An 18,150-nucleotide genomic window follows, 5' to 3' on the forward strand; every position below is an offset into this window, starting at 1 on the left:
AATATGGGGCATTTGAGAGGTAATGAGGTCATGAGGGTGACGCTCTCATGAATGGGATTCGTGTCTTTTAGCTCTTTCCACCATGTGAGGACACAATGAGGACACAGTGAGGACACAGTGCAAGCCAGAGGACAGCTCTTCTCAGACCCTGACCATGCTGGCACCTTGATGTTAGACTTCCGGCCTCCAGAACTGTTGAGGAATAAATTTCCATTGTTTATAAGCCACACAGTCTATGGTAGTCTGTTACAGCAGCCCAAGCTGACTAAGGCAATCCTTATTTTCTTAAATACATTTATCTCCAAATACTTTCCTACAAAGTCTACAGTTGCTCAGCATTATTCCTGAAGAAAAAACAGGCACACAGGGTCCAGCAGAATTCCCTTTTTTACTTCTCTCATTTATTTTTGAGAGTTTTTAAAAACACAAAGCTACTGTTATCATTATGTGTTAGTAGGAGATGCGTTTCAGAATTCTACCAAAATGTATTGACTTGTTTGTTTGCCATCAGTACTTGTAGCCCCCAGTTTCAATCTGGGTTCATTTCACATTTTCCTGAGATAAATCCTTCAGGAAATATTTTTGTAGGAATCTATTCTGGTAAACTCATAATTTTAAATGTTTTTATTTAATTTTAGAGAAATGTTTCTGCTTCACTTTTAAATAAGAGTGTAATTGGATCTTAATTCCAAGATTGACAGTTATTTTCCCTCAGCTTTAAAGATATCACTTCATTGCTTTACAGTGTCTGTTATTGCTGTCAATTTGATTGTTTTTATATTAAGGTAACTTGTCATTTTTTAATGTAGATAGATTTTCACTTTCATCAGTTACCTACAATTTAAGTCGAATTATCTGGATGCAGATTTCCATTCCCTGACCTCCCATTTATCCTTTATTATTCCCTGATGTACTTTTTCCCATCTGAGGACATGTCTTCCATCAATTCTGAAGATTTTTCAGCAGTCAAATCTTCTAATATTTCTCTCCACCCCCATTTTAACTATTTATCTGCCTGAGTCTTCTATTAGGCATACACTGGAGGTTTTTTTCTTTTTAAAAATTTTTAATGTTTTCATTATTTATTTATATTGAGAGAGAGAGAGGGAGAGAGCATGCACGCGTGAGTAGGGGAAGGGCAGAGAGAGGGGGAGAAAGAGAATCCCAAGCAGGCTCTGTGCTGTCTGCCTGGAGCCCTATGCCAGCTCAGTCCCATGAACCATAAGATCGTGACCTGAGGCAAAATCAAGAGGCGGAAACGCAACCACTGAGCCACCCAGGCGCCCCTGGAGTTTTTCAATCTATCCACCTGTTTAGTTCACTGTTTCTATCTCTTTTTTTTTTTTCTTTTCTTTTTTTTTTTTTTTTCAACGTTTATTTATTTTTGGGACAGAGAGAGACAGAGCATGAACGGGGGAGGGGCAGAGAGAGAGGGAGACACAGAATCGGAAACAGGCTCCAGGCTCTGAGCCATCAGCCCAGAGCCTGACACGGGGCTCGAACTCCCGGACCGCGAGATCGTGACCTGGCTGAAGTCGGACGCTTAACCGACTGCGCCACCCAGGCGCCCCTCTATCTCTTTATCTATCTATGCAAACACTTGATTTTTTTAAACATTTTTATTTAAATTTCAGTTAGTTACCATACAGTCTCATGTTAGTTTCAGGTGTACAATATAGTGATCCAACACTTCCATACATCACCCAGTGCTCATCACAAGTGAACTCTTTAATACCTATCACCTATTTCACCCATACACCCACCCACCTCCCTTCTGGTAGCCATCAGTTTGTTCTCTCTAGTTAAGAATCTGTTTCACAGTACCTGGGTGGCTCAGGTGGTTAAGCATCCAAAGTCAACTCAGGTCATGGTCTCACGGTTTGTGGTTTGAGCCCCACATCAGGCTCTGTGCTAACAGCTTGGAGTCTGGAGCCTGCTTCAGATTCTGTGTCTCCCTCTCTCTCTGCCCCTCCCCAACTTGTGCTCTGTCTCTCTCTCAAAAAGAAATAAACAAAAAACAATAAAAACATTTTTTTAATTAACAAAAAGAGTCTGTTTCACAAAACAGATGAACATAGGGGAGGGGAAGAAAAAATGAGATAAAAGCAGAGAGGAGATGAACTATAAGAGACTCTTAAATATGGAGAACAAACTGAGGGTTGCCAGTGGGGTGTTGGGTAGAGGGATGGGAGAAATGCGTGATGGGCATTAAGGAGGGCACTTGTTGGATGAGCACTGGTTGTTACATGTTAAGTGATGAATCACTAAATTCTACTCCTGAAATCATTATTACACTATATTTTAACTAACTTGGATTTAAATTTTAAAAAATTTTTAAAAAAGAGTGTGTTTCAGGGGTACCTGTGTGGCTCAGTCAGTTAAGCATCTGACTTTGGCTCAGGTAATGATATGGTTTGTGAGTTTGAGTCCCACATCAGGCTCTCTACTGTTAGCATGGAACCCTCTTGAAATCCTCTGTCCCCCATCTTCTCTGCCTCTCCCCCACTCATTCTTTCTCTCTCTCTCTTTCTCTCAAAAATAAATAAATATTTTTTAAAAAGGGTCTGTTTCAAACACTTGATTAAAAAAATACCTTCTTTTATTTTAACTTGTTATATTTTTTAAAATTTACATCCAAATTTGTTAGCATATAGTGCACCAATGATTTCAGGAGCAGATTCCTTAGTGCCCCTTCCCCATTTAGCCCATCCCCCCTCCCACAACCCCTCCAGTAACCCTCAGTTTGTTCTCCATATTTATGAATCTCTTCTGTTTTATCCCCCTCCCTGTTTTTATATTATTTTTATTTTCCTTCCATTATGTTCATCTATTTTGTCTCTTAAAGTCCTCATATAAGTGAAGACATATGATTTTTGTCTTTCTCTGACTAATTTCACTTAGCATAATACCCTCCAGTTCCATCCATGTGGTTGCAAATGGCAAGATTTCATTCTTTTTGATTGCCGAATAATACTCCGCTGTATATATACCACATCTTCTTTATGCATTTATCCATTTATGGACATTTGGGCTCTTTCCATACTTTGGCTATTGTTGATAGTGCTGCTATAAACATGGGAGTGCATGAGTCCCTTCAAAACAGCACACCTGTATGCTGTGGATAAATGCCTAGTAGGGTAGTTCTATTTTTAATTTTTTGAGGAACCTCCAAACTGTTTTCCAGAGTGGCTGCACCAGCTTGCATTGCCACCAACAATGCAAAAGAGATCCTCTTTCTCTGCATCCTCGCCAACATCTGTTGTTGCCTGAGTTGTTAATGTTAGCCATTCTGACAGGTATAAGGTGGTATCTCATTGTGGTTTTGATTTGTATTTCCCTGATGATGAGTGATGTGGAGCATTTTTTCATGTGTCAGTTGGCCATCTGGTTGTCTTCTTTGGAGAAGTGTCTATTCATGTCTTGTGTCCATCTCTTCACTGGATTATTTGTTTTTGGGGTGTTGAGTTTGCTAAATTCTTTATAGATTTTGGATACCAGCCCTTTATCTGATATGTCATTGGCAAATATCTTCTCCCATTCTGTCGGTTGCCTTTTAGTTTTGTTGATTGTTTCCTTCGCTGTGCAAAAGCTTTTTATTTTGATAAGGTCCCAGTAGTTCATTTTTGCTTTTGTTTTCCTTGCCTCCAGAGACATGTTGAGTAAGAAGTTGCTGTGGCCAAGATCAAAGAGGTTTTTGCCTGCTTTCTCCTTGAGGATTTTGATGGCTTCCTGTCTTATATTTAGGTCTTTCATCCATTTTGAGTTTATTTTTGTGTCTGGTGTAAGAAAGTGGTCCAGGTTCATTCTTCTGTGTGTTGTGGTCCAGTTTTCCCAGCACCATTTCTGGAGAAACTGTCTTTATTCCATTGGATATTCTTTCCATTTTTGTCAAAGATTAGTTGGCCATACGTTTGTGGGTCCATTTCTGAGTTCTCTATTCTGTTCCATTGATCTGAGTGTCTGTTCTTATGCCATTACCATACTGTCTTGATGGTTACAGCTTTGTAATATAGGTTGAAGTCTGGGATTGTGATGCCTCCTGCTTTGGTTTTCTTTTTCAAGATTGCTTTGGCTATTCACGGTCTCTTCTGGTTCCATACAAATTTTAGGATTATTGTTCTAGCTCTGTGAAGAATGCTGGTGTTATTTTGGTAGGGATTGCATTGAATATGCAGATTGCTTTGGGTAATATGGACATTTTAACAATATTTGTTCTTCCTATCCAGGAGCATGGTATCTTTTTCCTTTTTTGTGTGTGTGTGTGTCTTCTTCAATTTCTTTCATAAGCCTTCTATAGTTTTCAGTGTATAGATTTTTCACCTCTTTGGTTAGATTTATCCCTAGGTATTTTATGGGTTTTTGTGCAACTGTAAATGGGATCGATTCCTTGATTTCTCTTTCTGTCACTTCATTGCTGGTGTATAGGAATGCAAGTGATTTCTGTGGGTTGATTTTATATCCTGCAACTTTGCTGAATTCATGAATCAATTCTAGCAGTTTTTTGGTGGAATCTTTTGGGTTTTCCATATAGAGTATCATGTCATCTGTGAAACGTGAAAGTTTGACCTCCTCTGGGCTGATTTGGATGCCATTTATTTCTTTGTGTTGTCTGATTGCAGAGGCTAAGACTTCCAATATTATGCTGAATAACAGTGGCTAGAGTGGACATCCCTGTCTTGTTCCTGGCCTTGGGGGAAAAGCTCTCAGTTTTTCCCCATTGAGGATGATATTAGCTTTGGGTCGTTCATATGTGGCTTTTGTGATCTCAAGGTGTGCTCCTTCTATCCCTACTTTCTTGAGGGTTTTTATCAAGAAAGGATGCTGTGTTTTGTCAGATGCTTTCTCTGCATCTATTGAAAGGATCATATGTTTCTTGTCCTTTCTTTTATTGATGTGATGAATCACGTTAATTGTTTTGCGGATATTGAACCAGCCCTGCATCCTAGGTATAAATCCCGCTTGATCGTGGTGAATAATATTTTTAATGTATTGTTGGATCCAGTTGGCTAATATCTTGTTGAGGATTTTTGCATCCGTGTTCATCAGGGAAATTAGTCTATAGTTCTCCTTTTTAGGGGGGGGGGGTCTCTGGTTTTGGAATCAAGGTAATGCTGGCTTCATAGAAGGAACTTGGAAATTTTCCTTCCATTTCTATGTTTTGGAACAGCTTCAAGAGAATAGGTGTTAACTCTTCCTTAAATGTTTGGTAGAATTCTCCTGGAAAGCCATCTGGCCCTAGGCTCTTGTTTTCTGGCAGATTTTTGATTACTAATTTGATTTCTTTACTGGTTATGGGTCTGTTCAAATTTTCTATTTCTTCCTGTTTCAGTTTTGGTAGGGTATATGTTTTGAGGAATTTGTCCATTTCTTCCAGATTGCTCATTTTATTGGCATATAATTGCTCATAATATTCTCTTATTATTGTTTTTATTTCTGCTGTGTTGGTTGTGGTCTCTCCTCTTTCATTCTTGATTTTATTTATTTGGGTCCTTTCCTTTTTCTTCTTGATCAAACTGGCTAGTGGTTTATCAATTTTATTAATTCTTTCAAAGAACCAGCTTCTGGTTTCATTGATTTGTTCTACTGTTTTTGTTTGTTTGTTTGTTTGTTTTTTGTTTTTTTTTTTGTTTCAATAGCATTAATTTCTTCTCTAATCTTTATTATTTCCCGTCTTCTGCTGGTTTTGAGTTTTATTTGCTGTTCTTTTTCCAGCTCCTTAAGGCATAAGGTTAGGTTGTGTATTTGAGATCTTTTTTCCTTCTTTAGGAAGGCCTGGATTGCTATATACTTTTCTCTAATGACCGCCTTTGCTGTTTCCCAGAGGTTTTGGGTTGTGGTGTTATCATTTTCATTGACTTCCATATACTTTTTAATTTGCTCTTTAACTTCTTGGTTAGCCCACTCATTCTTTAGTAGGATGTTCTTCAGTCTCCAAGTATTTTCTACCTTTCCAAATTATTTCTTGTGGTTGACTTTGAGTTTCATAGCATTGTGGTCTGAAAATATGCACGGCATGATCTCGATCTTTTTGTACTTACTTAGGGCTGATTTGTGTCCCAGGATATGGTCTATTCTGGAGAACGTTCCATGTGCACTGGAGAAGAATGTATATTCTGCTCTTTTAGGATAAAATGTTCTGAATATATCTGTTAAGTCCATCTGGTCCAGTGTGTCATTCAAACCCATTGTTTCCTTGTTGATTTTTTGATTAGATGATCTGTCCATTGCTGTGAGTGGGGTGAAGTCTCTTACTATTATGGTATTACTATCAGTGAGTTTCTTTATGTTTGTGATTGATTAATATATTTGGGTGCTTCCACAATTGGTGCATAGTTTACAATTGTTGGGTCTTCTTGGTGGATAGACCCCTTGATTATGATATAACGCCCTTCTGCATATCTTGATACAGTCTTTATTTTAAAGTCTAGATTGTCTGGTATAAGTATGGCTACTCCGGCTTTCTTTTGTTGACCATTAGCATGATAGATGGTTCTCCATCTCCTTATTTTCAATCTGAAGGTGTTTTTAGGTCTATAGTGGGTAAACAGCATATAGATGGATCTTATTTTCTTATCCATTCTGTTACCCTATGTCTTTTGATTGGAGCATTGACTCCATTGACGTTTAGAGTGAGTACTGAAAGATATGAATTTATTGCCATTATGTTGCTTGTAGAGTTGGATTTTCTGGTGGTGTTCTCTTGTCCTTTCTAATCTTTGTTGCTTTTGGTATGTATGTATGTATTTATTTATTTATTTATTTATTTATTTATTTATATTTTCATCTTTTTTCCCCTTAGAGAGTCCCCCTTAAAATTTCTTGCAGGGCTGGTTTAGTGGTCACAAACTCCTTTAATTTTTGTTTGTCTGGGAAAGTTTTTCTCTCTCCTATTTTGAAAGGCTGGGTAGAGAATTCATGGCTGCATATTTTTCTGATTCAGCACATTGAATATATCCTTCCACTCCTTTCTGGCCTGCCAAATTTTGTGTATAGATCTGCTGCAAACCTGATCTGTCTTCCCTTGTAGGTTAGGGACTTTTTTTCCCTTGCTGCTTTCATGATTCTCTCCTTGCCTGAGTATTTTGTGAATTTGACTATGATATGCCTTGCTGATGGTCGGTATTTGTTGAAACTAATGGGGGTCCTCTGTGCTTCCTGGATTTTGATGTCTGTGTCTTTCCCCAGATTAGGAAAGTTTTCTGCCATGATTTGCTCACATAACCCTTCTACCCCTATTTCTCTCTCTTCCTCTTCTGGGACCCCTATGATTCTGATGTTGTTCCTTTTTAAAATAAACTTTTTTCTTAATGTTTATTTTTATTTTTGAGACAGAGAGAGACAGAGCATGAATGGGGGAAGGTCAGAGAGAGGGAGACATAGAATCTGAAACAGGCTCCAGGCTCTGAGCTGTCAGCACAGAGCCTGACACGGGGCTCAAACCCACGGACCGCAAAATCATGACCTGAGCCGAAGTTGGCCGCTTAACCGACTGAGCCACCCAGGCACCCCATGATGTTCCTTTTTAATGAGTCACTGATTTCTCTAATTCTTAAATCATGCCCTTTTGCCTTAATCTCCCTCTTTTTTTCTGCTTCATTATTCTCTATAAGTTTGTCCTCTATATCGCTGATTCTCTGTTCTGCCTCGTCCATCCTTGCCACCACTGCATCCATCCGTGATTGCAGCTCAGTTATAGCATCATTAATTTCATTCTGACTAGTTTTTACTTCTTTTATCTCTGCAGAAAGGGATTCTAATCTATTTTCGACTCCAGCTAGTATTCTTATTATCGTGATTCTAAATTCTGGTTCAGACATCTTGCTTGTATCTGTGTTGGTTAAATCCCTGGCTGTTGTTACTTCGTGCTCTTTCTTTTGCGGTTAATTCCTTCGTTTTGTCATTTTGAAGGGAGAAAAGGAATTAATGAGGTAGAAAAATTAAAATAAAAAATTAAAATTAAAAAAATATTAAAATTAAAAAATTAAAAACACACAGACACACACACACAAATCTAATAAGTGTGCTAGATCCTAGGTTTGTTCTGGTCTGGGTGTTGAAAGTGGTTTGGCAGATTAGAGAAAAAAAAGGGAGAAAAAAAAGAAATCATTTGAGAATTTGAAAAAATGAATGCACTGAAGTAGACTAAAATGAGATGATGGGAGTAAAATAGAATTTGAAAAAATGTACACAAAAGTAAAGAATACAGTAGGAAAAAATAAAGAAAAATATTTTTAATAAAAATTGAAAATAAAAATGAATTTTTTTCTCTTTCTGTATTCAAGAAAAAGAAAAGAAAGGAAAAAGAAAAAAAGATATCACTTGAAAATTTGAAAGAGTGAATATACTGTAGTAGACTAAAATAAAATGATGGAAGTAAAATAGAATTTGAAAAAAATTACATAAAAGCAAAAATATGTTAAAAAATTAAAGAAAAATATTTTTAATAGAAATTGAAAGTAAAAATGAAGTTCTTCACTTTCTGCATTCAAGAAAAAGAAAAGAAATGAAAAAGAGAAAAAAGAAAAAAGAAAACAAGGAAATCGTTTGAACATTTGAAAAAGTGAATACACTGAAGTAGACTAAAATAGAATGATGGAAGTAAGATAGAATTTGAAAAAAATACACAAAAGTAAGAAATAGAGTAAAAAATTAAAGAAAAATATTTTTAAGAAAAATTGAAAATAAAAATGAATTTTTTCTCTTTCTTGTATTCAAGAAAAAGTATAGTGTAAAAGAGAGGAAAAAAAAGAAAGAAAATTGAATAGAGGGACCTGCTAATAGATTGAAATAGCACCGAAATGACTTTGTTTTTCCCCTAGAAGTCAGACTATGAAGCGCTTTATAGTCCATAAACTAAGTAGGTGGTGAAACTTGTGTTCTTGAAGAGCAAGGTTGGCCCAGTTGGGTGAGCTCAGTGTAACGGCTCTGTTCTCCACTAGATGGCGCTGCTAGCCTACTGGGGTGGATTGTTGCATAGGTGCATCTATGCATGCGTGGGGGCAGGGAAAATGGCGTCACCCGGTCTCCAGTGTGGGAACTCTGTTCTCTCCGATCAGCAATCGCGCACCCGTCCTCTGTCTTCAGCTTTCGTCCACTCCCCACTTTTTCACTGTCCGTGACCAAGCCACAGGCAGTACCTCTCTCCCGAGTTTTGTCTCAGTTGCGGCTGTTTTCCCCGGCCCCTTACTTCCGAAGGACTGCGGCTTTGACCCGTCCCGCCCTCTGTGGGAGGGTCTCACCGAGCAATGGCCGGAATGCCGGCTGCACCCAGGAGCGCCTGCTGGATCCTGCTACTGCCGGTGCCCCGAGGCTACGGCCAGGCGCCAGCCCGCCCCACAAAAAGTTCACGAGATAGTGTAGCAGCAGCTTTTCAGGGATCGTGGAAAATCACAACACACATCTGGCACCAGGCTTCACCCTTAACTACCTTGTTCCAGCACCAGCGAATGTGGCCGCCTTCTGGGGTCTGCTGGGACCAGGTGGCTTCAACAGTCTCTACCAAATGTCCTTCCAGCAGTGGAGCTGCTTTTCCCCGTGTGGCCTGAGAACCTCCCGGACCCCACTCTGTTCCTGGGGATTCGCCCTTCCCACCAGAGCACCGCCAGGTATGGAGCTGCGGAGTTGCAGCCTTTGCGCTCCCCTTGTTACAGTCTTAATGGAATTGAAACCCTCTCCTTTTCTCTCTTTTTAGTTTAGGCCCTGTGGCTGTTTCCAGTTTTCCACTTGCTCTCCAGCTGCTTTTGGGGAGGGGTGCTTTTCCTGTATTCTACCCCCCCCCCCCCCGTGCTTTCTCCGCCTGCAAAGGCGGTTCCCTGCCCACCACTGGCTTCTCTCCTCCCAAGTTCACCTCTCTGTGCCAGATACCTGCCGAATTCTGTGGTTCAGGTTGTGCAGATTGTTGTGTTACTCCTCCAATCAGTTTTCTAGGTGTGTATGATGGTTTAGTGTCGGTCTGGCTGTATTTCATGGACATGAGACACAAAAAACTTCCATGCTGTTCTGCCATCTTGGCTCCTCCAAAAAAAATTACCTTCTAAATCACTAGTCTTCTCCTTTCTTTGGCTTTATTTAGTCTATTCTTTCAACAGCTGAAGTTGTCATTGCTAAAATTTTCCAGTATCTCTCTGTTCACATTGATCTTCTTTGTCATATGTTTGCTTAATACCTTTTTGCACTCATTGCAAAGCAGAACTTTCCCTCCTTTATTTTTTTGGCAATTCTAAACATATTTAAATATCTTTTAAGTTTGCTACATTATTTCTCTTGGGTGGATTTCTTTCTTTTGATTTATTTACCGACTGTCCTTCATAATTTTCCATTTCTTTTTTTTGCTTTTTAATGTTAGTTTTTTAGTTCATATTTTATAGCTATTTTAGACTCATGTATACTGTTCTTTGTCATGTGGTTTGGATGGTTTTCCAGAATGATTCACTCCTTACCCATTGCCATCATCCAGTCGTGATACGCTATTGAAAAAGAGAGGACAGTTGTTCCAAAATTGAAATACTTCCTTATCAGTTGATAAATAGTTGCTTTTTTGAGATTTATGAGGAATATCTCCCTCCTTTTGAATGTTGATCCTCTTTAAAAACCCCAGGACCTGTCCACACTAAGTGGTTAAAGGACCACTAGGAGGTCTCTAGCATGCTGCTTCAGTGTAAAAGCAGCGTCCTTTCTGATTAGGAGGTGCATTTTTATATTACTCCGCCCCCACCCAAACCTTAAGTTTGGGAGGTGGAAGTCTTTTCTCCCATGTGGGAAGTGCTATCCCTGATACCACACCCACTGTGGTAGAGGCCACCTCCTATTCCCATTTTTTAATTTGTTTTGGCCAACCTATTTCCTTACATCATCACAGGACATTGGCACGTTGCCATAAGCTATAGGGGGACTATACCACATATAAAGCCATATACCTGGCTTTAGTTCAAAGCCAGGAGCTCATTAGTAGCTGTAGCCACTCACTCATTCATGAAGCCTATTACTGGCCTCTTGACATTTACAGGGTAAATTTAGCTGCTTTTCCGAAACAGACTTACAGATTTTTTAAGCGTGGACTACCACAGCTCACATCAAATTCCAGTACCTACTTGTAGATTATGCTATCTCAACCCCCTACCCACCACTACAGTTTCTTTCTGTATTTAGTCCATTGACTTCTTTTTTCACTTGAGATGTAATTTACATACAACATTATATTAGCTCAGATGTACAACATAATGATTTGATATTTGCATGTATTGAGAAATGATCACCACAATAAGTCTAGTTAACATCGGTCACCACATACAGTTACAAAATTTTTTCTTGTGATGAGACCTTTAAAGACCTACTCCCTTAGCAACTTTCAAATATGCAGTAAAGTATTATTAACTGTAATTATCATGCTGTACATTACAACCTCATGACTCCCTTATTTTATAACTGGAAATTTATACCTTTTGACAACCTTCACCCATTTGGCCCACCTCCTGCCTCTGGCAAACACCCATTCACATTTTTCAATGTTTTTTTTTTTTTTTTAATTTTTTAATGTTTATTTATTTTTGAGACAGAGAGACAGAGCATGAGCAGGGAAGGGGCAGACACAGAGAGAGAGGGAGACACAGAATCCGAAGCAGGCTCCAGCAGTGCAGAGTCCAATGTGGGGCTCGAACCCATGAACTGCAAGATTATGACCTAAGCCAAAGTCAGACGCTTAACCGTCTGAACCACCCACGAGACCCTCCATGGCTTTTGATCATGAAATTCTAGCCTCTCCTAAAATCTCCAGTGACACTTACCCTATTTCAATAGCATACTTAGACTCACTGTGTAGAAGGAAATATTTAGCCATATATGTAGAGGATATACTTATCTTTCAAATCTGTTTTACAAATTGTAATTTTAATGGATTGAATCATCTTCTAGTACGTGGGTGTACTGCTATGTGATTTAGATAACTCTGTACCCCCCTGATTTTTCACTATGTCAGGTTTGATTTCTTTGCATATTTGATTTTTCTGGAACTTGGCCACATTTATTTCCCAGTATTACCAGTTCCTAAATCTTCAAAAGTCCTGAGTTACTTCTGTGTTTAAAGATTAGCTTGTTCTCAGAATTGACGAAACCAGGAATAAGATGCTTTGAATATTTAAGGATCTCAACTATACTAGAGCAGTACGTACATTCTGGCAGTGAACGTCAAAGGCATATTGTGCTGAGAGTTTCAAAAGCCACATATTTGTGCATGATCTTTTGAAGTCTACAACATGTTTGACATTGGGCTATATTTGACCACTGTTTATATTGTGCATGTAGCAATATAGGTGAGCTATTGAGCTGGTATAAGATACCTCAAATAAACGTCTTTTTAAGTGATCTTCGATATAGATGGAATCAAATTTGACATGTTACAAAGAAAGTAGGCCAATTAGTGATAAAGCTTAATAGCTTAAGGGAGGGAGACAGAACATTTACTTACACTTGACAGAATGAAGAGGAAAGCAAAACATAATCTTAGCAAAGCCTTTATTTATTTTTTTAAAGAAATTAGATCTTCCTTTTACAAAAATAACTTTTAAAATTCTGAGCTTCCTGAATGAGGTAAATTTTATCATGGTTTTGATGGATACAAAATCACCAATTTCTTTTTATCTGTACAGTTTGTCCCAACGCTCAATAAAACAGATGTACTATAATGTACTATTTTGTATCTTGATTTTTAATTAATATTATGAAAATTTTCCCTCTCTCCCTATTGTCATCCTTCTCTCCTATTTTCTTACATGCTATTTAGAAACACTGCTTTACAATACATATATTTTCAACCTCTCTTTTCCAGCAAGATGGTGGATTAAGGTAAAAAAAAAATGATACCTACAAATGCCTACGTAAAGAAATAAAAATCTTCGGGGGGGGCCCGGGTGGCTCAGTCAGTTAAACATCTGACTTCAGTTCAGGTCATGATCTCGCAGTTTGTGAGTTCAAGTTCCACGTCAGGCTCTGTGCTGACAGCTAAGGGCCTGGAGCCTGCTTGGGATTCTGTGTCTCCTTCTCTCTCTGCCCCTCCCCTGCTCGCTCTCTCTCTCTCTCTCTCTCTCTCAAAAATAAATAAACATTAAAAAAAAAGGGAGAAATAAAAATATTCAGAATCCAGAAATGAGGAGGGAACTGAAAGTCAGGATGTTGTAACTCTAAGCTGAGGCTGTAACTTCCTTAGGGAGTCCTATGATAATAGAGTATTTTGTTTTAACATAGATAGGACAGATGAGGAAAGGGAGTGCTCCAGCCTTAGGTAAAGGCATGACTTTCCAGAGTTTAGATCTTTTTTTAAAAAGGTGAATAAGAAAATCTGCTTTAGAATCTTAGGTTATAAGAAGGCTAGCTTTTCTATGCTTAGTGTCTGGGTGAAAAAAAAAAAAAACAAATCTTCCTTGAGAAATGAAAACCTTTGGACTGAGACTTATGTAGGTTTGAGATCTGATTTTAAAGGACCTATGGGTTCCTGGATGGCATATTTATTTGGCATCACTGACAGAAGAAAATTCTATATTACATTGAAAACACATTCTTTCAATACAGGATTGCCTTGGGGAAAGGGGTTTGGAGGAAAAGAAAACCCTGATAAGGATAGGCTGATAGTAAAAGTGTCCTCAAACACAAGAATATACAAAAAATAGGCAGAAATCACAACGATAAAAAATGAATCAAGTGTCAAAAACTTAAGATAATAGAAAAATAATCTATAAGTAATTTACCATGCATATGTTTACAATGATTAAAGATAGAAAAGATCAACTCCTAAAAAAGGAATTACCCTATATATTTGTCAATGTTAATAATCAATGCTAATTACAACATCAGAGTAGCAAGTAGGAAGTAATCAATGCTAGCTCTAATATCACACAACCCCCAAATCATACACCAAAGGATATTTCCCATTTATACTAGAGTATGATCAGGAGTTTAGTAGTGGCTTTGTATGTGCTCTATGAGGATTCTTGGCTCCCTTCATCTTGTGGCATTACCATTTTCTAAGATCTTCCCTGAAGGATTGAGTCATGCTGACAAGGATCTCACAGGATGTTTTATGAGCCTCAAGGTAGGATACAACACGTTCCCCCCACATGTCATTGTCCAAAACACCACCACAAAGTACCAGCCAAATTGCAAAGTAGTCTGGGAAACGTAGGAAATGGAAAACAGGACTGGTGAGCCATCTGCTCAATCTTCTCCTTTTCTATTTATTCTTCTGGATCTCCCTCTGAGTACTTCTGTCTCCTTCTTGGACTTTTGAGAACCCTTGGGGACTACACTGAGGCCACCCAGATAATCCAGGATAATCTCCCAACTCAAATACTGTAAGTTGTTTGCATACGTCTTTTGCCATGGAAGGTAATCTCTCCACCATTCTGGTGATCATGGTGTGGCTATATTGATGGGGGCGGATTATTCTGTCTACCACACTCATTGACTGCTTTCCTCAGTTTTCTTCCTACTCTTTCAGACTTTTAACATGGAGTATCAGGGCAGGTATACAACTGTCGATGTTAGAATATTGAAATATTTTCATTTGATGGTTGAATAGCCTTAACAATAATAACCTTCCCAAAACCCCTGAGCCCCAGATATTTCTGCCTCCTTCCCTAGGTCCCTGACCTACCCTGAGAACCCTACTACATCCCTGACCCCACTAGTTAGGTGAATAAGATCTGGCATAACTGGAACTGGAAGCTTTGAGGGTTGACATGCTCATCCCTTACCAGTCGTTGGGTGTTTTGAATAGCATTCTTGGGAGTGCCTTTCCTTAGGTATAGCAATTTTCTTGGTGATTTAATCCAGTCTTAAGACTCTAAATATCATCTAAATGCTGATGACTCAGATTTTCACTAATTCTATCTCCTAAAGCCTCAGAATCCTACATCTAACTGACTACTCAACACGTCCGCAAACGTGTGACAAACATTTAGAACGCAGCTCATTCAGAAGTGAAATGCTGCTTTATTCCTTACCTCAGTTTTGCCCCATCCCACAGTCTTCTATCTTGCAGCAAATATCAATTCAATCTACTGGCTCTCTCTTAAAAACAGGGGATTATTTCCTGCCTCCTCTACTGTTAGCATTCTGGTCCAAGTCACCATTAGCTCTCACATGGTATTTTAGTGCCTTCTAAATTCTCTCTTTTGTTTCCCTTGGGCTTTTCTCGACACTGCAGCAAGAACGATTATAAAACTCCCTGCTCGAAACTCTCCTTTGGCTTTTCCCACCTCACTTAGGCAAACCCAGTCCTTCCTTTAGCTGAGATCACCCGTATACTCTCTACATTCCAGACACCTCTCTGAAACGATCTCCTTTTACTGCCCCTCAGCCACACTGATATTTTTCTTCTTCACAGAAGCCAGGACACTCTCCGCATGTAGAAAACTCTTTCTTGCTCTTCGTACTTGCCGCGTTCCTGTATCCAGAACAGTCTTTCCACGGATCCACACAGCTTAATTTTTTAGTTTCTTTCACTATTTACTTAAATATGGTCCTATTATGGACCACTTTCCTTAACCACTGTGTTAAAAATTCTGTACCTTAACTCTTTAGTTTCCCCTTCCGATTTTATATTTACCCCTAGCATTTTCCCCTTTTGAATGTACTATATATTTTACTTAATTTATGCTGTGTTTTTGTGTCTCCACCCACTAGAGTAAGAACTCCACGAGGGTAAAGATTTTAGTCTGCTTTGTTCACTGCTTATCCCAGGATTGAGAACAGGGTTCTAACCTCACTCACTTGTTAAAACTTGACAAATTAAGCAAGATGCGTATTTTAGATTTTAAAATTTACAATAATAAAAAAAAGTGAAAGTCAAGGTTTAGAGATTGGAAATTGTCATAGATTAATAATAAGAGTAAAAAAACAAGTCCAACTTCTCTGTAGCTAGTCAAAATATATCACAAATTTTAAATATGCATATATTTAGGTACAGTAAGTCTTCTTATAAAAATCTATACTAATAAAAGAGTTAATAATGTCTGCAAAGGGGCACCTGGGTGGCTCAGTCGGTTAAGCGTCCAACTCTAGATTTTGGCTCAGGCCATGGTCTCACGGTTTGTGAGGTCCAGCCCCGTGTTGGGCTCCATGCTGCTGTGTGCTCCATGCTGCTTTCCCCCTCTTTCTGCCCCCCCCCCCCACTCTCTCAAAAAATAAATAAACAAATTTTAAGAAAAAAAAATAATGTCTGCAAAGATTTGGCAATAAGGATAACCCTACAGTCTCGTTTATAATAGGGAACACAAAATTCAAATCAAAACTTTCAAATTTTTTGCTATAGGATCTTAAATGAAAGGCTGTAAATTCATGTTATGGGATAGTTTGCAATCATTAAATTTGTATTTAGTTAAATTCTCATTGACATGGGAACTATTTGCAATATACTGGTAAGTGGGAAAAACAGTCAATAAAAAGAATAAGCTGAATGATGTTTTGAAGAAGAAATGCATATATTTTCCCACTAATTTGAAAGAATGGACAGTTGTCAACAATGTGGATTCTAGAATGGGGTGGGTATGTCTTTCCTACCTATCTAATTAAGAATTTTTTTCTTTTAAAATAATGATCACATAGCACTTTTATCCTGGGAAGCATCACAATTATATCTGTGCTGATTTTCAAAAAGCTTTTAATATTATACGCATAAAGGATTTTCTTCAAGTGTGAACTGTATAGAAATATTCCCATTTATGGCATCTTATGTGTTTATGTTGAATGTCTTGCATTAGTTAGTAGAGGCTAAAGCTCAAGATTTGTTTGTGGAATAATCTCTTTGGGTATTTCAGTCTTTTGAACGTTAACCTGTGGATGCCATCTGCCACAGGTAAGACTATATCGAAAAATGTCATTAACATGGATGCTGACAAGATAATTAAATGTCTACCATGCAATTAATCCAATATCTTACCTTAGAGATTCAAATGAAAACTAACTCGCCTCCTTGCTCTGTCTCTAGTCAGTACCTTTTTGGCGGTAATGTGCAACTTGGCTCCGTTGAGCAGAAGAAGGGGAAGTTCCCGATCTGGCCAGAATGGAATGAAGCCGACATAAATGCAGAAAAGTGGGATGCAGGCAAAGGTGGAAAAGAAAAGGATAAAATGGGAAAAAGCCCTGTATTTGTAAGTCCATTTGAAGGTGACTAGATTTCATTTTAGTTTTAAATTTTGTCACGGAATAGGATCGCCTAACATGTGAGTCCATTTTCTCCACAGCCTCCATTCAAAGGAGAGAAATTTTGTCTTTTTCCCTCTGTCTCCCCCCATCCTACCCACCTGTCTTTCCAAGCCTTAGACCTGAGCTTTGCTGATTGTATTTGAGTAAATGAAAGGAGAGACGTGATCAAAGAGTCACGGTGAAATAAAGGGGAAATCGATAGAACAGTTAGCTAGTGGATTTTGGACAGAGTGGGGAACCAGACATTTAGAGACAGTGATTTAGAGGGGGTGCCTGGGTAGATTAAGTGATTGACACTTGATTTCAGCTCAGGTCATGATCTCACAGTACATGGGTTCGAGCCCCTCCTTGAGCTCTATGCTGCCAGCAGGGGGCCTGCTTGGGATTCTCTCCCCCCCCCCTTCTCAAAATAAGTAAATAAACTTTAAAAAAAGAGTAGAGAGAGTGATTTAGACAATGAAATGCCCCAGGAGACCTGTGAGCTGTTATCTGGAGATTATAGGAGACAATTTTTTTAAGATGTTATATGAGATAACAGTTGAATCCCTCTTAATATTCTCTTCAAGATATTTGGGGAACAATCTCAGGTACTTTTCATTTATCTGTGGCCATTCAGACATGATGTGTCCCTGGGATTGGAGCTGAGAATGGTGTTACTACCTTTTCCAATTGTGTTATCTTAGGTTCTTCTGTCTATTTAAAAATGTTTACATATAAAGACTTCTTTGTTGGGGGTATGGGTCTGGGTTGCATTTTAAATAGGACCCATTTATTTGGTGCAGCAATTCATTTAACAAAAATGTTTATGGAACACAATCCAGTTTCAAAGCAAAAACAAAATTGCCAGAATGACCACGTTGAACTCTGGTGTCTTTATTTGCATAGAGAACTCCAAAATGGTATTTATTAGCAATTATGTTTTATTCACAAAATGCGGAATTATAAGCTGCATTA

The 18,150-nt window shown here is 38.5% G+C and overlaps 1 protein-coding gene across 3 annotated transcripts in view; it reads left to right on the forward strand.

The window, feature by feature from the left end:
- Nucleotides 1–18,150, forward strand: part of ADGB (androglobin) — a 164,493-nt gene that overhangs the window by 13,411 nt on the left and 132,932 nt on the right. For all 3 annotated transcript variants that reach the window (XM_030316536.1, XM_032593262.1, XM_032593261.1), the window contains exon 2: nucleotides 16,979–17,141. In XM_030316536.1, the coding sequence (XP_030172396.1) occupies nucleotides 16,979–17,141 (163 nt within the window). The remainder of the gene's footprint in view (nucleotides 1–16,978; nucleotides 17,142–18,150) is intronic.

Source organism: Lynx canadensis, chromosome B2 (assembly GCF_007474595.2).
Source record: "Lynx canadensis isolate LIC74 chromosome B2, mLynCan4.pri.v2, whole genome shotgun sequence".
NCBI classification, from domain to species: Eukaryota; Metazoa; Chordata; class Mammalia; order Carnivora; family Felidae; genus Lynx; species Lynx canadensis.